At 55.1% G+C, this 24,263-nt stretch overlaps 2 protein-coding genes across 6 annotated transcripts in view; both read left to right on the forward strand.

Moving 5' to 3' along the window:
* KIF21B (kinesin family member 21B) overlaps positions 1–15,199 on the forward strand; it is a 39,959-nt gene extending 24,760 nt beyond the window's left edge. For 2 of the 5 annotated variants that reach the window (XR_008971512.1, XR_008971515.1), the window contains 20 exons: positions 215–283; positions 990–1,219; positions 1,624–1,771; positions 2,292–2,477; positions 3,240–3,341; positions 3,461–3,626; positions 4,177–4,237; positions 4,548–4,605; positions 5,031–5,236; positions 5,696–5,770; positions 5,929–6,042; positions 6,726–6,764; positions 8,520–8,656; positions 9,287–9,467; positions 9,725–9,889; positions 10,410–10,527; positions 11,094–11,264; positions 11,747–11,946; positions 12,370–12,640; positions 13,174–15,199. Coding sequence is in view for 2 of the 5 variants with exons in the window: in XM_057403899.1 (XP_057259882.1) it covers positions 215–283; positions 990–1,219; positions 1,624–1,771; positions 2,292–2,477; positions 3,240–3,341; positions 3,461–3,626; positions 4,177–4,237; positions 4,548–4,605; positions 5,031–5,236; positions 5,696–5,770; positions 5,929–6,042; positions 6,726–6,764; positions 8,520–8,656; positions 9,287–9,467; positions 9,725–9,889; positions 10,410–10,527; positions 11,094–11,264; positions 11,747–11,946; positions 13,174–13,228 (2,481 nt within the window). In the remaining 3 variants the exon portion in view is untranslated. The remainder of the gene's footprint in view (positions 1–214; positions 284–989; positions 1,220–1,623; positions 1,772–2,291; positions 2,478–3,239; positions 3,342–3,460; positions 3,627–4,176; positions 4,238–4,547; positions 4,606–5,030; positions 5,237–5,695; positions 5,771–5,928; positions 6,043–6,725; positions 6,765–8,519; positions 8,657–9,286; positions 9,468–9,724; positions 9,890–10,409; positions 10,528–11,093; positions 11,265–11,746; positions 11,947–12,369; positions 12,641–13,173) is intronic. The other 3 variants (XR_008971513.1, XM_057403899.1, XM_057403908.1) reach the window with 3 other exon arrangements.
* Positions 1–24,263, forward strand: part of LOC130596279 (TBC1 domain family member 22B) — a gene marked incomplete at its 5' end in the record, with an annotated part of 143,721 nt that overhangs the window by 104,179 nt on the left and 15,279 nt on the right. Inside the window, 4 exons of the mRNA XM_057403732.1 lie at positions 18,355–18,721; positions 18,929–19,105; positions 19,202–19,306; positions 20,618–20,732. Of these exons, the coding sequence (XP_057259715.1) occupies positions 18,355–18,721; positions 18,929–19,105; positions 19,202–19,306; positions 20,618–20,732 (764 nt within the window). The remainder of the gene's footprint in view (positions 1–18,354; positions 18,722–18,928; positions 19,106–19,201; positions 19,307–20,617; positions 20,733–24,263) is intronic.

Below are 24,263 nucleotides of genomic sequence, written 5' to 3' on the forward strand. Positions count from 1 at the left end.
TTCACACGCTCTCTGTGTGCTTGTGGGAGACGCTGTGGGGTGATGTGCCATTAGTGCCAGCCTTGAGGCTGGAAACCTGCTCACTTTAAAATCAAGAGTGAGGCTGTTTGTGCCAAAATAACTGCCCCAAATTTTGGTGTTAGTAGTCCCAGCGCTATGGCCATCACTGGGGTGTCTGGGCAGGACCCCAGGGGTGTGTGTCTCTCTCATGCAGTTTCAGATCCGGGCTCTGGAGTCTCAGAAGCGGCAGCAGGAAATAGTGCTGCGGAGGAAAACTCAGGAGGTGAGAAGGATGGGTCTGCCTCCATGTAGCCCCCATGGGGGTCCTGACCCCAGTGCTTGGCTTAGAGACACCCTGTCCTTCCATGAGTGCCAGCTCTGGGAGCAGGGCTCCCAAAAGGGTAGGAGGATTTTTATGGCTCCTGGGGGAGAAGTGAGGCCTTCTAGAGCAGACTGAGAGGGGATCCCATCAATGCCGATCAATATCTCAAAGGTGGGTGCTGGGAGGATGGTGCCAAACTGTTTTCAGTGGTGCCCAGTGACAGGATGAGGAGCAATGGCCATAAACTAAACCACAAGAGGTTTCACCTGACATGAGGAAGAGCTTCCTGTTGAGGGAAGCAGAGCACTGGACAGGCTGCCCAGGGGGGTTTTGGAGTCTTCCTCTCTGGAGACATTCCAAACCCACCTGGACACGTTCCTGTGTGCCCTGCTCTGGGTGGCCCTGTCTTGGCAGGGGTTGCACTGGATGATCTCCAGAGGGCCCTTCCAACCCTAAGGATTCTGGGATTCAATGTAACCAGGTGGGAGATGGTTGCAGGCAGCAGGGGATGGTGTACGAGGCAGAAGGGAGACATCCATGAGGCACGAACACCCCCAGTGCTTTAGGTCTGGAGAGCTGCTGCTCTTTGTCTATGGGAACCTGGGGGTGATAGAAGAGCCTTGGGGTGGGGATGCCCATCTGACAACTTCTCCTCCACCCTGGGCAGGTCTCCGCGCTGCGCCGCCTCGCCAAGCCCATGTCTGATCGGGTGGCAGGCAGGACGAGCCAGAAGCCAGCCATGCTGGACTCAGGCGCTGAGGTCTCGGCTAGCACCACATCCTCTGAGCCTGAGTCTGGCGCTCGCTCCGTCTCCAGCATTGTGCGCCAGTGGAACAGGAAGATCAACAACTTCCTGGGAGACCCCTCGTCCCCTGTGAACGGGGCTCGACCCCCCAGGTCAGGGCAGGGGCTGTGGGAGTAGGTGATGGTGCATCCCAGGACTCCCATGCCTGGCTTTTGGCTGGTGCTGGAGGTTGAAGGCCAGCTTCTTACTGGTGTTAAACCATTGACCCAGTGACAGGCTGTACTGGCAGCATGTGACTGACTGTCCCATGAGCTTAAGCCCAGAGCTGTCCTTCCATAAGTGTTAAATGCCATGACACAAGCCCCGCTGGGCTCAGCTCTTGTCCCTTTCTTTGCTAAGGGGCAATTGAAAAGCTGGGCAGTCTAGAAACAATGCAGATGCTTCCTCTGCTCCTGGCCAGCCAGAGTCCAACTGGGGCATTCTTTTGGGGCAAGCATGGCTTTCCAGGAATGGTGCAGCCAGTGGCCCATGTGTCTCTTCTCCCCTTTGGCTGTAGGAAGAAGTTCCCCAAGAAGGGGACGAGTCAGACCTTCAGCAAAGCCGCCCGCCTCAAGTGGCAGTCGCTGGAGCGGCGAATCTTTGACATCGTCATGCAGAGAATGACCATCGTTAACCTGGAGGCTGACATGGAGCGGCTCATCAAGGTGACCATAGAACCATAGAATCAACCAGGCTGGGAAAGCCCTTTCAGCTCATCCAGTCCAACCATTCCCAGCACTGCCAAGGCCACCCCTAACCCATGTCACTGAGGCCTCGTCTCCACGCTGTGTGAACACTTGCAGGGACGGTGACTGCAGCCCTGCCCTGGGCAGCCTGTTCCAATGCCTGAGCACCCTTTGGGGCAGGAGTTGTTCCTCAGCTCCATCTAAACCTGCCCTGGTGCAGCTTGAGGCCGTTTCCTCTTGTCCCATCCCTTGTTCCTTGGGAGCAGAGCCCAGCCCCTCCTGGCTCCATCCTCCTCTCAGGCACTTGTAGGGAGCAATCAGATCCCCCCTGAGCCATCTCTTCTCCAGATTAAAGCCCCCAGGTCCCTCAGACATTCCTCATCAGACATGTGCTCCAGGCCCTGCACCATGGTGCTGTGGACAGAGAAGGCTGGGTGGTGGGTGCAGGGCAGGGGCACTGCCATGCTCACAGTGCTGATCCTATTCCCTTTTTCCTCAGAAACGCGAGGAGCTGACCCTGCTGCAGGAAGCGTTGCTAGGCAAGAGGTCAAAACTGCAGGCAGAGAATCCCAAGGGGCTGCAGGAGCTGAACGAGGAGATCGAGGTGCTGGGGGCCAACATTGACTACATAAACGACAGCATTTCTGACTGCCAGGCCACCATCATGCAGATCGAGGAGACAAAGGTGGGTGGTTGGACTGGGCTAGACAGGAACAGAGAGAGCAGGAGCATCATTGGGAAGTGAAGGGTGTCACTGGGAAGAGCTAGGCTGGGTGTTCTCCAGTGCTATGTCACACACTTGGTGGGGCTGCATCTTCACAGTCTCTTCTCATTAGGTGGTTAATTGTGGAGGGGAGCACTGCCAGTTCCTTCCATGTCCATGGACAGGCTGCAAGTGCCCCACGGATTCTAGGGAAGCTGCAACCCCTGTCCTGCCTCTGAGGGGCTGGCAGTCACTTGTCCCCGTGGATGTCCTCCTCGGAAACATCCCAGGGAAGACTGGCTTGTTTCCCAGTAGAAACCCTGCAGGTACCACATCCAGTCTAGACACTGGGCATGCTGCAGGGATGCTGTGCAGCTCCTGGCTCCCCTCTAGTGCTTGCAGCCAGGAGAGGAGGCTGTGTGCTGGCCCTGGCTTGTCCCCGACTCACCTGGATTGACAGGGCAGAAGGGCATGTTGTTAATTCACACTGGCCTTTGGGTTGGTGACCTTATCTGCTTGTGTCTGCAGATTAATGAAGTGTCTGCACCAGGATTTCTGTAGTAGCACAGAAGCCCTTCAGGCTACATTGGCCAGATAGGCCAGTAGCCACTTGGGCAGAATGAGGAGGTTGGGACTAGGCAGTGCTGTGGAAGTGCTGTGCTGGCCATGGAGCCTGTTCTGCCTGTGCCACATCCAGCAGCAAAGCTCCCATGCTGCATCCCGTGCCCATTCCTCCTGTTTCAGGAGGAGCTGGACTCCACAGACACCTCGGTGGTGATCAGCTCCTGCTCCCTTGCCGAAGCCCGGCTCCTGCTGGACAACTTCCTGAAGGCCTCCATCGACAAGGTGCGGTACCAAGGGGTGTGATGGGATTGCTCATGGAACGGGGGCAGGTTGCCGTGGGGGGGACCTGCTGGTGGGACCCAAGCGCCCACCTGAGGCCCTCCATTGCCATCGTTGCCCAGGGGCTGCAGGTAGCACAGAAGGAGGCCCAGATCCGCCTGCTGGAGGGGCGGCTGCGGCAGACAGACATGGCCGGCTCCTCGCAGAACCACGCCATCCTGGATGCGCTGCGGGAGAAGGCCGAGTCGCACCCCGAGCTGCAGGCCCTGATCCACAATGTCCAGCAAGGTGGGACCTGGGGCTGGTGCATCCAGTTCATGCCCATGAGCTAAAGCACCGGAGGTTTTACCTCGACAGGAGGAAGAACTCCTCCCCACTGAGGGTGCAGAGCACTGGGACATGCTGCAGGGGGGATGTGGAGCCTCCCTCCCTGGAGACGTTCAAACACACCATGGACACGTTCCTGGGTGCCCTGCTCTGGGTGGCCTTGCCTCGGCAGGGGTTGCCCCGCATGATCTCCAGAGGGCCCTTCCAACCCCAAGGACTCTGGGATCCTGGGGCCAGGCATGCTGCCTGTGGGGAGAGTTGTCCAACCATGATGGTCCTCCAAGAAGCACTTGGAGGTGCCATGGCTGTGACCAGCATGCCCAGGGCTGCCCTGAGGGTGATGCTGGGCAGGGATGTGTGTGCTGGTCACCACACAACAGGGATGATGACCAGGTCCCTATGTCCCCCCCCACAACTGCTTGGGCTGCCCCCTTCACTGCACAGCTCAGACGGTGCTGAACACAATGGGGTCCCCGCTGCACTGCTGATGCACTGTCTCCTTCCTGCACAGAGAACGGCTACACCAGCACGGATGAGGAGGTCTCAGAGTTCAGCCTGGCTTCAGATGGGAGGTGAGCACCCAGCCGGGCCCTCCAGCCGAGGTGGAGGAGGCCAGGAGTGGGGTAGGATGTGTGGTGCCACCCATGGGACCTCGCAGGGGGACATGGATGAACAAAGCCCCACCTATGGTGCCCAGCCCTTGGGAAGGGGAGCAGAGATGTCTCTTAGACACCTGCAGAGAGCAAAAACTAGGTCATTCCTTGGAGAAAGGGTGCTGGGGAGCAGCGGGTGACCCAAGGAGTCTGGTGTGCCAGTGGCAACCAGCTCTCTGGAAGGAGTTTGGCACTGAAGATCCACCTTTGTTCCCTTCTCTTGGTACAGTGTCTCCCAGTCTTTCACCATGAAGGGTTCAGCAAGCCAGGATGACTTCAAGTTCAAGGTTGGTCTTTCTGTGTGCCCCATCACAGGGAATGGGAAGAAGGATGGAGGGGCATGTTGTTCAGTGATAATCTAGGCCTCTGCTCTGTAGTCTGACTCTTGGCACAAGGCAGTCTGGCTAGTCTCTGGGTGGGGGCAGCTCTAGAGAAGAGGGTGCCATGGTCCTCTGAAGCACCAGAGGCTTGGGAAGCATCCACCACAACAGCCACCAAGGAAGTCCTTGTGTAGTGCTGCATTCGTGTAGGCAAAGGTGGAAGAGAGCACCCATTGTTCTGCACAGGCTTAGAGTATGTAAAGCCAGCACGACACAGGAGGAACTCCATCTCCTCTGGCCAGAGAGAATGAGCTCTTCCACCCTACAACTCTCTTCCTGTTCCTGCTGTCCCTCCCCATGCTGCCTGTGACTGAGCTCTCTGTCTGCTCTAGGGAGAGCCCAAGCTCTCGGGGCAGATGAAGGCAGTGTCAGCTGAGTGTCTAGGACCCACGCTGGATGTCTCCACCAAGAACATCACCAAGTCCCTGGCATCCCTCATGGAGATCAAAGAGGATGGGATCAGCTTCTCTGTCAGAGACCCCTATTACAAGGAGAAAGTGTCACGCACCATCAGCCTGCCCACACGAGGAAGCACCTTGTGAGCATGGGGTGGTGGGTCACTGGGCAGTGGGAAGCTCATGCAGGGTGGGAAGCTTTGTCCTGGCTGTGGAGTTGCAGAGAGGTGAGGGTGAGCCCAATCCTGTATCTATCCAGGCTTGTCTGCAGCAAGCAGTCGGGCATTTCTCCAGCAGGACTTGGAAAGTATCTAGGAGTATGCTGATATCCTCTGTAGATGGAGAGGAGGGTACTCCAGGAGGAGGGAAAGAAGGGGGAAGGTCCCCAACTCACTGTTCTGGGTTATCAGCCTTCTTAAAGGCTTCTTGGATCACCAAAAGCCTCTGTGCTCATGGGGTGACTTGAGGCATCTCTGATCTTGTGACTGTAAAGCAGCCCAACTTCTCCATCTGCTCTGCTGGGAAAGGCCACTGGTGTTCAGCATGGAGGGATCGGAGCAGGGGCAGCAGGCACCCACTCTGCTCTCTTTCACTCACTTTAGTCCCAGGCAGTCTCGTGGCTCGGACACTTCACCTCTGACCAGGAGGAAATCCTACGACCGTGGCCAGCCTGCCAGGTGAGCTTGGGAGCTGGGAAAGAGCAGCATGGGCATGGAGAGGCTGGATGGCCCAGACAAGTGAGGAAAGATGCTGGCTGGACCAGCCCTTGCTGTGCCAGGCAACTGCCAGTAAGCAGCTCCCAAGTGACATGTCCCTCTGATCCTTCCTGGCTCAGGCCTCCAGACGTTGGCTTCACGCCTCCCTCATCCCCACCTACCCGTCCACGCAATGACCGCAATGTCTTCTCTCGTCTCACGAGCAACCAGAGCCAAGGGTCTGCCCTGGACAAGTAAGTCCTGGTGGGGTGGGAGCATCTGAGTGAGGGGGATCCATTCCACAACAGCAAAGAGCATGTGTTGGGTCCTTCAGTGGGGTATAGGAGCACAGGACCTCTGTCAGCTCCACCCCATTCTTCTGGCACCATTTTCATGCCCTGCTCCTGTCCATGAGAGAGCTGATGCTCTGCAAGGGCCACGCTGGACCACTGCCCTCTCCTGCCTGCTATGTGCCCCTGCCGAGCTGTCTGCTTGCAGGAGCTTGCAGCCACAGCTTCTGCCTGTACCCTACATGGAGACAGGGCAGTGCCACACTTGGACCACTGGGAAAGGCTATGGAGCAGGATGGTGTGAGGTGGGATGGAGGCTTGCAGGAAGCTGATGGACTGCCACCAACTCAAAAATGCTGCTCCAGCTTTCCCCTGCAGCAGACTGGGGACCTGCCCTTGACTTGGGGCTTTTCTAGAACTGCTGATATTCCTTGATGGAGACCTGCTGTCTGATCCTCATATGCCCTCCAGCTCCTCTGCTCTCTCCCCTGGTTCTCCACATGTGCTTCTCTTCCCTCTTTTCCCTCCCCCTCCTTTCTGTCCTGCATTGGCTTGGATGCAATAACAATCCTCCACCTCTTACTCCTCTGCTACCTCTTCTCGTCTGGGTTTTCTCTCCCATAATCCTGCTAATTTTCTGCCCCTAGGTCTGATGACAGCGATTCCTCTGTCTCGGAGGTGCTGAGGTATAGACAACTTTCTATTTATTATCCCTTCCTTCTCTTCTCCTTCTCTCTGTCTCACGAGCCTGCTCTCCCTCATCCCTGCATGCTTCACCTACACCTTGCTGCTCTCCCTCACCTCCCGTCCTGCGTGTGCTGGCCCCTCTTGGCATGCCACCTCTAGTGTCTTGATGCCATCCCTCGGTGGTGAGTTTGAATCATTCCTGCTCTGATAAGCCCTTGGAAATGTGATGTTAGTCTCACCTACAGGCACTGGATGGTTTGGGGTGGCAGCATATTGTTCTCTATCTCTGATGGGTTCTTGTCAGCATGATGCCACAACATCCCGTCCTGTTCCCCAGATCTCCAGCAGGATGGTGTGATGCTGGGGAAAGGGGAAGCAACGCTGGGAGCTCCTAGTGTGTCTTTTTTTCAGTCATCTTCCAGGCAGATAATTCCAGGTGTTCCCTGAACCTGGTTGTGCTTCCCTCATGCTGGGTTGTGGGTAGGTAGATCTCCTTCCCACAGAAACCAGGTCAAATTGTAGTGCAGTGGCCAGCCTGGGCATTCAGATGCTCCTGATCCCAGTGCACCCTCCTGGCTATGGAGGTTTCCCAGCCACCTTTCCTGCAACTTTTAGGAACATCAGCCCTCCAGCACCCAGGTGTCCTCTCACATTGCCCATGCCCTGGATGCCCTGGGCAGTTGGCACCAGATGAGTCTGTGCTATGTCACCTGGGGTGGTTTGCAGTCAGGCAGCATCACTAGGTCCCATCGATAACATCTCGCCATGGGAGCCAGGTTCCCATTTGCATTCAGTGTCACCTCGACTGGAGGAAACACTAGAGGTGAGGACAGGGCTGTTTCATTTGAGCTTGGAAGTGCAGCTGCTGAGGTGACATACATCTGATTTCTAAACCCAAATGAATGAGCCTGTTTGTCCTAATGACTAATGTAAACCTTTTGTGGCCTTGGGTCTGGCCTTCTCCACCCCTGTGCCTCAGTTTCCCCACCTATAAGAAGAGACAAGCACAATGCAGGCTGCTTCAGATCACCAGCTGGGAAGAGCTGATGGTGGCCATGCACACTAGGGTCTGGAAGAGTCTGAAGGGTAGGGCTGTTGGTTCTCAGTATCCTGAGGGCTGCCAAAGTGGAGGTGATACTGTGTTGAGAGGGATAGGCAGCAAGTGTCCCTCGGAGGAAGGTCTGGCAGGGATAGGTCCTCTCCAGCCCAAAGCCAGTGGGCTGCAGGGTTTTCACAGCAACAGGGATGCGGGATGTAAATACCTGAGCTGTCCTTTGTATCCTTATATAAGGAACAGTGGCCCTGTCTCCAAATGTCACCAGCCCCAGGCTGACAGCCTCCAAGCACCTGGGTGCTGGGGTTTGGTACCCTGAAGCGTTTATCGCAGCAGAGCTTCAGGCTAAAGAAGGTGCAGTTTGTCCCAAGGACAGACTGGGTCTCCTGGCTCCTTGGGTCTGTGCTGGCCAGGCATGGGAGGTTCATCAGGAGAGCAGAGGCCACTGGGCAGCCCCCTGCTTTCCCGGTGTGTATTGATGGGGCGGGGTCTGCTCCTGGGGAGATTCCTGGGGTATCCATGAAGGTCATTGCTCAGATGTGCTTGTTTCAGATGGAGAGGCCCTGTGGCACTGCCACGTGGTGGAAGATGTTTGGTATGAGGCAGCTCTTGTTCTCCCATGCCCTCAGGACTGTGTATGTAGTGTGGTGCCTTCCACACACACCCCATCATGCTTATCCTTTCTTTCTTTCCATGCAAGGGGTGTCATTAACCCGGTGGGTGGCACCAAGAATGCCCGGACAGCCCCGCTGCAATGCGTCTCCATGGCAGAAGGACACACGAAACCTGTGCTCTGCCTGGATGCCACTGATGAGCTGCTATTCACTGGGTCCAAAGGTGCGTGGTGGACAGTGAGGACATGGGGGTTGCTGGCCTGCAGATATTGTGGGAGCAGCAGGTCAGCATGGGGGATGATCACTCTCTTCAACTACCCGACAGAAGAATGGAGCCAGGAGGGGAATGGTCTCTTGTCCAGTGCTCCCAAGGAGCAAGGGACAGGACAAGAGGAAATGGCCTCAAGCTGCACCAGGGCGGATTTAGATGGAGCTGAGGAACAATTCCTTCCCCAGAGGGTGCTCAAGCATTGGAACAGGCTGCCCAGGGCAGGGCTGCAGTCACCGTCCCTGCAAGTGTTCACACAGCGTGGAGACGAGGCCTCAGTGCCATGGGTTAGGGGTGGCCTTAGCAATATTGGGGAACGGTTGGACTTGATGTGCTTCAGGGTCTTTTCCAACCTGGCTGATTCTAGGATTCTATGTGAAGTGCTGGATTCCTCCTGGGCTTCTTGTCTGTTCTCAGCATTGAGCCATGCCATACCCTGCCCCAGCACTGTGGCTGGCTCCTTTCCTCTGATTCTGAGGGTGTAGAGAGGTGATGATCAGAGAAGCTATTGCCCTCAAGTCACCATGGCTTTGGAGGGAGACTTCCACCATCTTGATGCTCCTGGGCATGTTCTTCCTCCCACAGACCGAAGCTGCAAAATGTGGAACCTGGTAACAGGCCAAGAAATTGCTTCTCTCAAGGGTCACCCAAACAATGTGGTTTCCATCAAGTACTGCAGCCACACGGGGCTGGTGTTCACTGTGTCTACATCATACATCAAAGTGTGGGACATCCGGGACTCAGCCCGCTGCATCCGCACCCTCACGTACGTGGCAGATGGGAGAAGCTGGGGGGGACCATGGCCTTCTCTGGACATCTCTGGCTTTGCAGAAGCCAGTGCCAGGAGCTACTGAGGCTGGGGACAGGGCCAAATACCAGCTGCTTCAGTGCCAGTGCTGCATCCTTAAGGAACCGGGAGGCTGGGAGAAAGCTTGTGGTGAGGGGACCCATGTGGTTCCTCAGTGGGGCCTCAGTGTCTCTGGTCTCCACTCATCCTCCCTGCTTGACCTCTGTCTCCCTTAGGTCTTCTGGACAGGTGATCTCTGGGGATGCCTGTGCTGGGACCAGCACCCGCATGGTCACCAGTGTGCAGGGGGAGCACCAGATCAACCAGATTGCTCTGAACCCCAGTGGCACCATGCTCTATGCTGCCACTGGGAACTCCGTCCGCATCTGGGAGCTGAGCAGGTGAGGTGCTGGGGTGAGCAGGACAGCTTATGGAGTGGACACTGTCTATCCATAGTGGACACTGTCTGCTCAGAGGCACCTAAAATAACTCCCCAGGGAAATGGAAAGCCTTTTGAGGAATAGAACTTGCCTGGAATAAGGACTTTCAGGACCCTTTCCTATGAGACCCACAGGGTGATGAGCATCAGTGGAGCTACTTGGGGTGAGGGTTTGTCCGTGAGCTGGGCAGAGCTTAGGAGAAGGGGAAGGAAATGTGGGATGAGCAGCAGTACATCCTGGTTTTGCCCTTGCCCCCTTCCCTGCCAGGTTTGCACTGACTCCTTGCTGCAGTCTAGGCTCTGGAGCCAGATCTGGGCATGCCCTGAGGTCTCCTTCCTCCTGGCATCAGCAGGAAGAGGGATGTCCCTGCTCACTGTCTCCCAAAATGAACAACCCCTACGGGAATCCTTTCCTGGGAGAGCCCTTTGGACGAGCTCCAGCACCCAGGAAGGGGCTAGCTGACCCATGTTGTTGAACTCAGGTTGCAGCCCATCGGGAAGCTGAGTGGCCACATCGGGCCTGTGATGTGTCTCACAGTAAACCAGACGGCGAGCAACCACGACCTGGTGGTCACAGGCTCCAAAGATCACTATATCAAGGTACTCACCTCCCCCAAGAGCAGAACCCTGTGTCACACAGGGAAGCCCAAATGTTGGTAACCCCTAAGGTTCTCTTCTCATAGAATCATGGAATGATTTGGATTGGAAAAAACCTTATGATCACAGAATCATAGAATCATCGAATAGTTCATCTAGTTCCAACCCCCAAACTCTCTCTGCTGAAATCGGAGCCCAGATTCTGGTTTTACCTCTGCATGGGAGATTTTTGTGTATCTCCCCAAGTCTTGCTTTTTGCTTGGTCCATAACAGAAATGCACCTTTGGAGATGGATTTGCATTTCTGTCCTCCCTTAGGCTCTCCTCTCCCTCAGGCAAGTACCTCCTGTGGCTGGTACTTGCATGTTATGGCCAACCCAGATTTGCAGCTCACCCTGTTCTGCTCAATCCTCCTCCCCAGTACGGATGCCAATTCCCACTCCCTTTCCAGCCTCAGTCTGGGTGCCCTAAGCCTGGAAAACAGAGGGAGTGATGGCCACATTCTTCAAGAGAGGGTCAGCTCTGTTTTGAGTGCCATCTGAGGCCTTTCCCCATTCTTCTTCTCCCCAGGTATTTGAGATTGCTGAGGGCATGGTGGGCAATATTGGCCCCACTCACAACTTTGAGCCCCCTCACTACGATGGCATCGAGTGCCTGGCCATCCAGGGAGACATCCTCTTCAGCGGCTCCAGGGACAATGGCATAAAGAAGTGGGATCTGGAGCAGCAGGAACTTATCCAGGTCTGAAGGGGAGCACATCATACAGGTCCTCAGGGTGACTCGGGGTAATGTGCGGCAGAGGAGTATTGCTGCTGGCAGGACCCTTGTCCAGGGACCTTATGCCAGTGTCCTGCACTGAGCTCACCAGGGAGGATATTCCCATTCCTGGGAATGTGGCAGTGCATGAGTGGGGTGGCTCTGTGCTGTAGGGCACTCAGGATCGCCAGCTCCCCCTGGCATACAGGCTGCAGCATGAATTGCAGTGCTGGGTGGGGTGTTCCTCTCTGAAGATCAGATGTTATCTCCTGCCCATGGAGCAGGGGAGAAAAAACAAACCCTGACTTCTGAATCGATCCTCTTGGCCTCCTAACTTTGCTTCATTAGTCCTACAATCCAGATCAGCCCCAGGGTGCAACAGTAAGGATCTGACCCATGCTGGATGCATGAGGCCGATGGTGGTGCTGCAGATGAGGTTGCTCATGATCTCTGCTCTATGCCTGCAGCAAATCCCCAATGCCCACAAAGACTGGGTGTGTGCCCTGGCTTTCATTCCCGGCCGCCCCATGGTGCTGAGCGCTTGCCGAGGAGGCATGATCAAAGTGTGGAATGTGGACACCTTCACCCCCATTGGGGAGATCAAGGGACACGACAGCCCCATCAACGCCATCTGCACCAACTCAAAGCACATCTTCACTGCCTCCAGGTGAGCCTCAGGCTTTCTGTTTCCCAGAGCCCCCGGGAGGTGGGAGAGCCCTGGGCTGAAGCATTACCCCCAGGCCTGGGTGGGTTTGTGCTGGGTGGACAGGAAGCAGGGAGGGAGGGAAAGGGGGAGTCTCACAGCTTTCTAGTCCCTCCATTCCATCTCATCTTGCCCACCTTTAGCCTGCCTCATGTCATGGCCTGCCCACTGAAGTGCCAAGAGCTATTCCCTGACCATCCCCTTCCCATGCTCTGGTGATGCCCTGGGTTTTCCCTCTCCCCGGGGCTGGACATCCTCTGCTGCTCTCGGGGAGCTCTTTGGCAGCAAGACTCTGATATCCTCTTTTCCACCATGTCCCTTTTCTCCCTTCCTTTTTCTCTGTCTCTCTCTGTCTCTCCTCCTCCCCACCTCCCATCTGTGCCACAGTGACTGCCGGGTAAAGTTATGGAATTACGTGCCTGGGCTCACCCCTTGCCTTCCACGACGCGTCCTTGCCATAAAGGGCCGTGCTACTAGTCTGCCTTGACCCTTCTGCTCTTTCTCTCTTGCTCATGCAGTCTTCTTCTGTCTTTTCTTCCCTTTTCTCTTTCTCTCCATCTTTTTCTCCCTCTGTCTTTCTGTCGCTTGCTTTCACTCCTCTCTCCCTCCCCCTCTCTCTTTTTCTTCCCTTCTCTCTGGTCTGAGCTGCTTCTTCACGGTATGAAACTATTTTGCGTTTTTCCCCACTTTGCTAGAAGAGACTTGTCCCCTTGTCCCAGTCACACCCCTGCGCTAGTTTGGTTTCCTTGCTTTGGTTTTTCTCCTTGCTGAGTGCCTACATCCACTGTGGTAGCTCAGAGGATACTGTGGCCTTGCCCACTCCTTTGCATGGATGGTGGGGTGGGAGTCAGCAGTCACCCCCAAAGCAGCCCATGCCCTGGGGAGATGAAGCACAGCAGCTCCTTGTGGTGTCACTGCTTTGACCTAGAGTCACTCGAGGGGTGCAGGAGTCCTGTGGTCAGGGTCAGCCCTGGGGGTCAACATTTTTCATTGTCCCCAACTGCTGCCAGTGGGGTGAGCTGGAGGCTGAGCCCCATTGGGCCTCTCTGCTCCCCAGAACAGACTGGGCAAACTCTTGCCATGAGAAAAGTGTCTTGTGGGGTGCATGCTGCCATGGGCTGGGGTGGGCAGTGTTGCTCCTCTCTGCAGGACTCCTGGGGTCACACCATCCTTCTCACCTTTGTTTCTCAGTGACTTGACAGTGAAGCTCTGGAGCGGGAGGAGGTTACCCACAGGGTCCAACTAGAAGCTGCAAAGACTGGAGGACATAACAGGAGGGTGAAGGTCAAGGTACCTCTCCCTCACGATCAAGATCTGGTCATCTCTGGGAGCTCAGTCCAGGGATAGGGATTTGTTTGTGCATGATCCGGTGGGGCGGACGATGCCCCGTCTGGTACTTTGACCACTACTAGCTCCTGTGAGAAGGCAGCTCCGCAGGGCATCATCAGCTCCACCTTCCCTCCCGTTGAGGTTTCTTGATGGTTTTCCAGTGACCATGAAGTATTTCAGCTCTTTTCTCACCCACTCTGCTGTAAAGCCTGATGGAAATTGTGGGCATCAGAGCTCCTTGGCTTCTTCTGAGACACCCCCTTGCCTCCATGGGCTTATGTGGCTTCCACCATGATGTGCTGCTTCTGTCCCTGTTGGCCATGGGGCTGTTTCCTGCAGGAGTCTTTCTGCACTCCACAGCCACAAGGACATTTGGTGTCTGCTGGACAGGACCACAGCATAGAGGGGCTGTCTTTGGAGCCATTACCTGTGGGACAGCCTCTCTGCTGTGGGCAGTCTGGAGAAGGATTTCCAGGTAATCCCATCATTCCACATTCTCCATCTACCTGTTCCCAGCAGTTGGAGGTGGGCACCTCTGAATTCCTTTGCCGTGTCCCAGCTGTGGATGTACAGCAAGCCTGGGAACATCTCCATCAGTCAACTTACAGACAAACCTGCTGCAGTTCCCTTTGATGTTCTCTAAACTCCAGTCATAATTCCAGTCATAAACTCAGCTGACCCATGGCTCATGGGCTCTTGCCCTAGTGCTCTGCAGTGGGGAAAGGCTGCTTAACCCTGCTCTTGACAACCTGGCCCTCAGCAGGGCTTCTGTGGTAGGTTCCTGCAGCATGCTGACCCCCTTGAGATAGAGAAACAAAGAACAGAGGTTACAGGGCAAAGAAGCCAAGGCTGGATTCATCACCATCATCCCTGTGATTCATCTTATTCTGGAAGCTGTAAATCCTTCCTCCAGGCTCTGCTCTTAGTCCTCTGCCTGGGAAGGACTAGCTCAGGTTTGGCCCATTGGCCCCATGGATCTGGAAGCCACAGAAGGCCAAGCCAAGGCATGGAGCAGCCGGAGGATGGGCCAGGTTGGCCTCAGCTGTGCCAGCAGCAGGGTGAGGAAGGGGCAGCACACACTCATCTCGCACAAGTCCCCTGATTCACCCCTTGCTTGAAGGACAATCCTGCAGTGGATGATCTTGCACAGTCCAATCTCCATGAAAAGCTGGGGACTCTGTTCAGGACTCTTTTCCCAGGGATGTAGCTTCTGCAGGCTTCCTCCTCCTCTGGCTCCAGGGCATGCAAGGCCTTGGTCTCACACTGGAGTTTTTCTCCATCAGTCCTGTTGTATCGTCTCCTGCTCTGTCCAGCCCTGGGCCAAGCAGGGCTTCTCCTGCCATGGGCAAGGAGAACCTGGTGTTCTCTGTCACAGAAGAAGCAGCATTTGAACTCAAATTTAAGGATTTCTTCATGAGACCCCACCAGCAATGAACTGGGATCTCAGAGGCCACAGGAGGTTCAGGACCTGCCCCACAGACCATTTTCCCTCTGCTTTTTCCAACCATGGTGACTCTTGGACCACCCCCAGCTCGTTTTGGGGGAAAACCCCATCCTACTGGCTTGCCTTTGTGGCGGGTGTGATGCGTGTGTGTGTGTTGTGTATGACCATGCCCAGTTCAATGAGCAGTCCCTGGTGATCATGTCTGAGCCCTGCATTGAGGTGAGGAGCCCTCCTGCCATGGCTGATGGAGAAGTGAGTGTAAGGCACAGACATGGGGGCCTCAGGAGGTGTCACCCTCCTTGGAAAGGGTTTCCCTGCTCATTCCTGAGCTGGCGGAAGCTTTGCTTGGCTGGAATGGGTGGTGTGGATGTGTGTATTTGGGCAGAGATGTGTGTTTGAGTGTCTGTAATTGGGTGTACCATATGCATCAATGTCTGCATCAATGTCTGCACCAAGATCTGCCAGTGCCTGATGTGGAACCTCTCACTGCTCCCTGCTGAAGTCGATGAAGGAACCTGCTCTTGGGGGACTCTTGGAGTCAGACCTTTCCTTTCACAACCAGTTTCTTCTTGTGTGTAGGCTGCAAGTGCCTGCTTTATTTCCCAAGGCTGAGTGCTCAGTCCTGCCTGATGCTGAGCATCCACCTCGCTGCTGCATCCAGGAGCACGTTGAGGGGGCCTCAAGGCGCTTGCAGCCTGCAGGTGCTGCAGCACAGCAGCAAGTGACTGGATAGGGGGTCTCTGAGGAGAGGGATAACTGTGATCCTATAGCTGTGTGTGTGTGTGTGTGTGTGTGTTTTAGTATCTGTGTGGGTTGGTATCTCTCATGCACAAGAGCATTTCTCGGGTGTTGATCTGGTTTAGCTACCTCACGGTGCAAGCTGGGTGCTGTTGTCACTGGGTTTGTGTTGGGAATGGGGTGGGGAGTGTGTGTGCTGTTAGGATTTTCTCTTCTCTCAATTATTGTTATGGTTTTTCACACTTGAATTCATGCTGGGGACACATGGCCTCACCCCCACCTCACTGTATGTCTGAACTGCCCCTCATGCAGCAGGATTCCCCCCAGCTGAGTCACAGCACTGAGGTTTTCCTCCTGTGGCTGGTGGGGTGATCGGGCTGACCTCAGCTTTGTTGCTATTACTGTGTTGATCTGCAGTGCGGAAGTGGTCCCTCTTGTCCCCTTGCAGGATGGAAAGGGACCTATGAAAGGCTCAGCTCAATCTGGATTCCTGCCTCTGTTCTAAGAGGGTGCAGTGAAGCCCTTCTTGTGTTCAGAATGTCCATGCAAGGCACATCACTGGAATGAACTGTTCCCCATTTTCCAGAGCCTGCAGCCTGGAGCAGCAGGGAACTGGTCCTGTAAAAGCCTCTGTCCAGGTCTGTGAAAGAACATCATTCTCATGTATGATGTTTGATTATTTTATTCCCAAACCATAGTTGAATCTAGATCCAGTCCCAGACACTGAACGTAAACCAGGGTAAACCTGGAGCCCCAGATTCCCCACTGTCTGGGGTTGGGAAGCTGACACAGAGTTGTATTCTGCTTTCCTGGCACAATGGGGTTTGGAAAGTGGCTCACAGCTCTGAGCCACACTCTGAGCCAGTTTAGGTGGGGCAGGTTCCCCCAAACACTAAAGCACAATGTCCCAACATGAAGGTGGTCCAGCAAGGGTGGTGCCTGGGACTCTGGTCCTTCAGAGCCATGGACTTAGACAGCCAAGGTGGAGATGGGCTCAGGTGAGGGCTCTTTGTGTGCTGGAGGAAGCAGGTGAGCTGTGTCATCCTTTGCACTGTGCTGGGGAGCTCCTCTGGGGCTCAGACTTGCACAGCTTAAGTACTTTCTTGTGGCTTCTGAATCCCTCTGCCATTGCAGGGACAGTTTCAAGCTGCCTTTGCACCATGCACCTCATTTTGCTTTGCCCTTGGGTGCATTGGTTTGATACCTGCAGTCCAGAGAAGTCCTTCCCTTCCTCAAATCACTGGGTGCTGCTTTTGTACCCGGGGCCTGACTCTTGCCCCCTGGGTTTCCCCACTCCAGCACACAGGGGCCAGCTCCTGCCTCTGCTGCGGGCACAGAGCTGGCCCAGAGCTGAGCTTTGCACACAAGGGTCCCCAAACCACTCTGAGCCCCCCAGGAAGCCTGGGCACTGCCCCATCCCTGGCACTCGCAGCCCTTGTGGCACAGAAGGACAAGTGGGTGCTGCATCTCCCAGCCTGGCCAGCTGTGAGGAGCTGGGCTCTGCGGTCCTGTCCCCTTCCCTGTTCTTCCCTCTAAGCACAGCTGCTTTAAGGTCTCAGAGTCTGCCTTCTGCCTTGGTGCTGCAGAACCAGTGCCTGCTCCCCAGGGTGCTCTCCCAGTGCCCCTATCCCTGACCTTCTTCCCTTGTCCCATATGGGACAGGGTGCAGGTACAATCTCTGCAGAGCATAGAGCTCCCATTTGCTTTTCAGCAAGCTCACAGCCTAGAGGCTGCAACACCCTCCCTGAGCCCCCTGCTTCCTGCAGAGGGAAGGGAACTCCTGGCCCTCCTGGTGTTCCAGCTGGAAGTGGGAGGGAGCCCAGCACAGCCCCAATCCCCCAGGCCCTGGTCTGGCTTCCTAGGGCTCACCCATAGAAAAGCACAGCCCTGTATCTTCCTCCTGCCCAGGGGGGCTTTTGCCTTCATCCTTAACAGCTCTGCCTGGTACCTGCCAGCTCTTCCACATGCCCTGTGCCCTGGGATCACCCAGCACCCTTCAGTCCAGTCCTGGGGAGGGCTCAGGCAGCGTCAGCTTCACGTCACCTGCTCATTCACCCCTTCCTGCTGCAGAAGCATTGCAAATAGCAGGTGCCTTCTCTTGCTCAGAGCTGTTTTCTAGAGGCCAACTCTTGTGAAGGTGTGTTTTTTGTCTCTGCTGGGTCATGCAGCCCAGCCCAGCAGTCTGGGTATGTCAGAGGACAAGGCATGTACATATATTTTATACCTCGATGTGTTCCTGTAAATAGTGTAAGTTATTTTGGTCTCATGATGTACATGTTTTTACACTGGTTGTGGTTGGTCCTTGCCTTTTTGTCCTCACAAATATAATGTGCTGAGATGAAGCATCAGAGAAGAGATGGCTTTGAAGAGGGAAGAGCACAGCCAGAAACATTCTGGCAAAGGGGTTGGTGGAAAGGCTGGCTGAACTGATGTAGCTACAGCCCTTTGTGTGTTGGGAGAAGGTAACCTGCATCCTTACAGGCCCAGTCCTCAGTCAGTCAGGGTAGATGTGATTGCACTGGGGGGAACTTAAGGAGCGGAGGTGGAGGAAGCACAGACCCAGTCAGGCGCTCTCCTGGGCAGCATGTGCCCCCCCCCCCCCCAAGACACTGGTCAACCAACCAGCCCCAGGCACTGCAGGGCAGGAAGGGGGGCAATGAGCTGTACCCACAGCCTAAACAGCCTCCACAGAAAGCTGTGGTGTGGAGTCACCAGGGGACACGGGCCGGGTAGGGGTGCACCAGAGCATCCCTGGGGATTGCGGGGGGCACCTGCAGGAGGGCATCAGAGCATCCCAGGCAGGGAGGCACAGGAGCCCCGGGCCAGCATCGGCCCTGCTGACAGTCTTGGTCCCCCTGCAGCCCAGCGGCACTCGCATTCCCTTGGAGATAGCCATGTTGAGGAAGGTGCGCTCCGGCTGCAGTGCCATCATCCAGCTCCTCCATTGGTTTGAGCTGCCCCACTCCTTTGTGCTGGTTCTGGAGCGTCCGGAGCCATCGCAGGACCTCTCCGACTTCATCAAAAAATGGAGGTTCCTGCCCGAGGATCTGGCGCGGGGCATTTTCCTCCAGGTGCTGGTGGCTGTGCGGCACTGCCACAGCCGCGGTGTCCTGCACAGGGATATCAAGCCCCAGAACATCATCATCAACTTGGCCACCAGAGAGGTCAAGCTTATTGACTTTGGTTGCAGCACCCTCCTCAGGGACACGGTCTACACCAAATTTAGCGGTGAGCCCACAGCCCAGGGTGCTTCCCGTACCGGGCAGTTTGTGAACAAGAGTCACGTGCTGATGACGAGGTGGCGGGTCACACCGAGTGTGCGTCCCCACGTCCGTGGCGCCACCGGTGCAGCCCCTGCATCCCTGGGGATCCGCGGGCGAGAATCCAGGAGCAGGCGGCATCTGCCTAATGAGGTGCGCCCGTATCCTGTTGTAGGAACACCTTTGTACTACCCGCCGGAGTGGTTCCGCTGGCGCTGCTACCACGGCCGTCCGGCGGCGATCTGGTCCCTGGGCGTGCTGCTGTATGAGATGGTGTGCGGGGTCCTCCCCTTCCGGTGCTGCGAGGACATCGTCAGCGGGCAGCTCTTCTTCCAGCGCCGGATCTCTGTCGGTAGGTACCTGGCTTCGCAGCAGCAGGGGAAGGTCGGGGTTTAGGGGGTGGCAGCTGATCTCCCTTGGTCAGCTGGAGGAGGTGGATTCTCCCCAGAATGCCAGCACCTCATCAGGTGGTGCTTGTCCATGAGAGCTCGCGACACACAAACAATGCAAACCAACAGAGCTGTAAATATGGACAAAGTCAGAGAGGAGCAAAGTCTGTTGTACAGTTGTTAATAGTGCTAAGAATTGACCTTTTTTTCTTGTTGCTCCAGGTTTGGTTTTTAACTTATTTTCATGAATTTGTTGTTTTTGTTTTTTTTTTTAAGAGTTCTAGCCAGTGGGCAAAGTTATTTATTTATTTATAATTCCCATGGGTTTCCAACCCGCGCCTTGCTCCTGCAGCTGCTGATCCCCTGGTTTTCCATTTGGATCTTCCCTCCGTGTGTGTCCTGTGTCTGCCCCCAGCTCCGTAGTGTTCCTGTCAGCAGCCTGGTGGAGGTGTGGAGCAGCTCCTGCTCCCAGCTCCCTGTGCCCACAGTTGTGGTTGCTGGTGTTTCCCTGCCACGGGCAGGTTCTCAGCCTGGGATGGGGACTGCACACATGGACTGGAGGAAAGGAAAACTTGTTACACCCCTGTTTCTCCCTGATGGGGAGCTCACTGCCCTTTGGTAGGAGAGGATAAGCACATCACTGGGCCTGAGAATTCCTGGGGATTTTTATGAGGAAACCCCCCCACTTAATCATAGAATCAACTGGGTTGGAAAAGACCTTTAAGTTCATCAAGTCCAACCTTTTCCCATGACTGCCAAGGCCACCAGTCAGTCACCAAGGGCCTTTACGTGGTTTGTGAATATTTCAGTTCACTGTTGAACACTTGATTCACTGTTTCCTGCAGGAGCAGGATGGCCACAAGTCCCCACAGCCAAGGGATGCCCATGCCAGTGGTCCCCATCCCACGCTGCCTGATGAGGTGCCAGGGTTGCTGGCCACCCAGTATGAGAGTTTCTCCTCAGGGCATGAGAGGAACGGCATTGCCCTGGGCACTGGCAGGGCCCCCCGTCACCTGGGCAGTTTGTGGGGTTTTACAGCTCAGCTGAGGTTTGTTTTTCCCCAGTTTATCCCCGTTTATTCAGGGGTGACCACTTGTGCCTCACAGGTTGAAGGGGCGCAGGGGCCCACCTGCGGGGCGTTGGGTGGGGGAGCGGGAGCGGGAGCGGCCCCTCTGCCTTGGGAACTGGGTGTCAGGGGCCGTGTTACCCCTGCAAGGGGGAGTTACAGGGATGTCACCCTGGTATGGGGTAGGGGAGCTGGTTGGGGGACCCCGACTTTCCCCCTGCAACGGGGACGATACCAGCCCTCCACACACACCCCCCCTCCCCCAGGCTATGGGGCAGAGTATTGCTGCTGGCAGAAGTCCCACTGTATAGGGAACAAGGGTAGCTTCAGGATTGCCCCTCGTGTAGGGGGCTGTGGGGATCCCTGCCTGCAGGGGGAAGGGGGTCAGGCCCTCGAAGGCCCCCATGAGGTGGCCTCGGGCCAGGTTGTACCTTCCTCATTTCCACAGGTATTGAAGGAATCACGGCCCTTCTTGAAGCCCTTAGAGGTGTCACCTTGGGTGACAGCAGCTCTGTCCCAGAAAGGTGCCTTTGCCAATGCACGTGTCCCTCCCTTAACCTCTCCTATGCAGTGTCACTCCTGGCCCACCTCTGCTCAGCACTGGAGACTGTGGGACCTCTTTTTGTGTGCCCCCTCCTGCTTCAGTTCCTTTGGCTGTGATGTTCTGCTTCCTGTCAAGGCACCTGTGCTCTCCCGGGGATGGGAGAAACAAGTGAAATGTCTGATTCAGGTGGTGTTTAGGAAGAGGCTGGTGCTGATGAAGGAGATTCTCCCTACAGTCTTAGGGGAGCGGGCAACCAGCCAGCAAGGCTACCATGGGGAGAGGGCATCCAGCCCTCTGAGGAGGCTTTCACAAGTGCTATTGCCATCGAGTGCACCTTGTGTTTTCCTCTCGTTTGCCTTATCTGCACCCTGCCCGTCCCCTTCTGGTGTGTGGATGCAATTTGAAATGCTTAGTTGGCTTTAAATCCTGCTGGGCAAGTTAATTTTCTCTTCCTGATGTGCTGTCATTCAGGTCTTTGTCACTGCACTGGCTGGCTCCCTCAGGTTAGTGGGACAATCCAGGTCTGTGGCAAGCAAAGAGAAAGCAACAAGCACTACATGTTCTTCCTCTTCTGCTCACGGGGGAAGAAAATGCTGTGCTCTTCCTGGGTGATTTGGCTTCCTGTTTGCTCACATCTCTTACTCGAGGTCACAGCTGTGTTTCCAGCTCATAGTCTTGGACAGCAGCTCACTCCTGCAGTCAGTGACTTGGAGCTTTGGCTTGGAGAGCTCAAACCAGGTGAACCGGTCTGGGAGGCAGCTGGTCCTGCCTAGACAATAGACTGCAATGTCAGGTTTTTGGCAGAGTTCTCCCCTGTTCCTGGCTGGCTGCGTAGCAGCTATCCTGCTGTTCAGGAGCCTTCTCACGACCTCTAAATAAATGCCCTGTGCATTCCTGGGATGATTACTGACAGATTTTGGGCAACACAGCAGCCAAAGGTGGAGGTGGGACATGCTTGCATCCATAAGTGCTAGATGTAAAGCTCCCTTTCTGTTTTATATGAGGTTTAAGAGACCTTCCCGTACAGATTCTTGCCTCTCTTCTTCCTCTGCCTTGACAAGCAGGCAGAGGGAGGCTTCATCAAGATTTGGAAACTGTGTTAACTTTCTTTTCCATGCCACTTTGTACATTTGGTCACTTGGTTGTATTAGCTTTTAGTTGGGGCTTTTTCCCGGTAGATTTAGCATGGCAGAAGCAGTAAATGTCCTTTTACATTTTCAGTACTGTCCTGTAGTTTTTGCATTGGGAATTGTCACCCCAGTAATTCTCTAGGGATGTGGTGGCAGGTTGCTCTAGTGTGTTACCCTGTGTGATGGGTTGTTATTTCCTGCTGTTCAGAAAGGCAGTCAGTCTGGCTCCAGTGAGGGGTATTTAAATGCTGTTTTAAAAGGGGAGAAACAGACTTGACTAGGAGTAAATCTGATCTATGTCTGAAGTGGCACTTGAGGTTTCACAGATGTGCTTTCTGCTGCAGTGTCAACAACTGACGCCCTGTGGTGATCTCCTTGTGAGTAGCATAATGCAGGTACCACAGGCATTGTACCAGCACTGACCATATGGGTAAGAAGAAATTCCTGTCCAAAGAGCTTCAAATGAGACAGGACAGAGGGCTCATCCACACAGCATCAGCTCCTGACCCAGTGGTGTGTGTGTGTAATGCCTGCCCTTATGAAAGCTCATGCCCTGAGCTTTCTGTCCATGCAAAAGTGTGGCAAAACCAACTTCAGACAGGGGGTTAAGCTTGGAGACAACAGATTCATCTAGCCAAGCTGCATCAGGGAAAACCAGGCAAAAGTGAGTAAATGAAGTTAGTGAGCATCACTTGGTGATCGCTCCTTTGCCTCAGTGTTCTCAGTAGGTTGTCCTAATGTGGAGCTGTAGGATCTGCTGGGAGTCAGCTACAGGGATGTGAGCTGAAGGGGTGGGCTCCGGCATCGAGGGTACCACAGACACCGCAGCACAAGCTTGCTGTCTGGCGTCTATCTGCATGTGCTCATGTATCTTACAGACCTGTTGCACACTTCATTTGCACTCCTTCTGTCCAGCATGTTATACCCTCTGCACGGGTGAATCTGGCAGAGAACTGGCAGAGATGGGACAAACATGGGGAGAACCTGCTTCATGCAGCAGTTCAAACTCATCAGCGCAGGATGGTGTTCAGCCCTGGCTCTGTAGCCTGCCGGAAACCAGACTGTCCCCTTCAGCCCCTTGTGTGAACACATTTGATCAGCTCAGGGTGCTTTGTCTTGGGGAGCTTGCATTCAAGCTCTTCAAAATGAGCTGCCTGGGAGGTGGGACCCTCTCTGTAGCCGTTAGCCAGCGTATTGCTTCAGAGCGTGAGGAAGGAGTTTCTTCACCCAGAGCTGCTGCCATATCCCCCCCTCTGTCTCTAACACATATCACACATTTGGCTTGTGGAGCTCAGGCTTTTGCACATGAGTTGGAAGTGGCTACCCGCTGTCAGCACAGAGAGGAACAGTGCTCTATGGCTGCTGTCACAAGACAGTGCAAGATTGGAGCTGGCTATCGAAGAGACTGCTGATTCCTCTCCTGCAAGGAGCTGCCATGAGTCACTGGGAAGCAGCACTGACATGGAGAGATTGTTTTTCTTACTCCTGATAATCTGCTTGCTGTGCCCACCCACGGGGGTGCCTCTGCTTAATAGCTGTCCTGACTTCTGGATGCGAATTAGTCAGCAAACTCCTTCCTAGGCTTGATGGCTGGTGGGGAAACACGGTGAGCCTTTTTAGTGCTTCCAGCCACGGGGGGTGGCTGCTGCAGCAGAGAGCCCACCCCTCACCAGGCTTCACCACCAGGCTCTCTCTGTGCTATGTTTGTTTCCAGCCTCTGCCCGTGATCTCTGTGTCTTTCCCTAGCCAGCTGGGCCTGTTTCTGCCACCCCGCTACCATCAACTGGTTCACGGTGTGCTTTCCAGCTGCACTAGGCTGCTGTTTCCCTCCTGCATGGCTGGGCTCTGCTTGTTTTACTGCTGGGCACCATCTGCACCTTCTGGAAATCAGGCCAGCTCTGTTGACCCAAGAAGAGCTTGTTCACTGTGTGCCAGCTCTGAATGGGCCCTTGTCTCTGCTGTGGGATGTGGGACTGTGCTTGTGTACCAGGGATGGGGAGGACTTGTTTTCCGAAGATGGGGTGGCTGTGGATAGTTACCCAAATTGAACTGATAACTTAGGATCCCTGTCTCACACGCAGAGCTTGTAAAACTAGTGATGAACATTCCTCTACTAGCTCCTCTCCAAGGGGATGCTCCCCATGCAGTGCCTGCAGCCCTTGGGCTCCCTGTCCCACCAGTCCCACTCCACAAGGAGCAGAACCAAGGGACTGGGATATGGTGTCTCATTTCAGACTGCATAGGAAGTGGTTGATTAAACTGGGATTTGGACCTGCGTCAAACCATGTGCTGTACCAGATGCTGCTTCGCCATAGCACTGGCTATGAGCCTGAGAGCCAGCATGGGGTTCAGACCCTCAGGTGTATTGTGGAGGAGCGCCA

The sequence above is a fragment of the Pezoporus wallicus genome, unplaced genomic scaffold, assembly GCF_028554395.1.
Source record: "Pezoporus wallicus isolate ANWC-B61680 ecotype Strahan unplaced genomic scaffold, APGP_CSIRO_Pwel_v1 contig_5863, whole genome shotgun sequence".
Lineage (NCBI taxonomy): Eukaryota > Metazoa > Chordata > Aves > Psittaciformes > Psittacidae > Pezoporus > Pezoporus wallicus.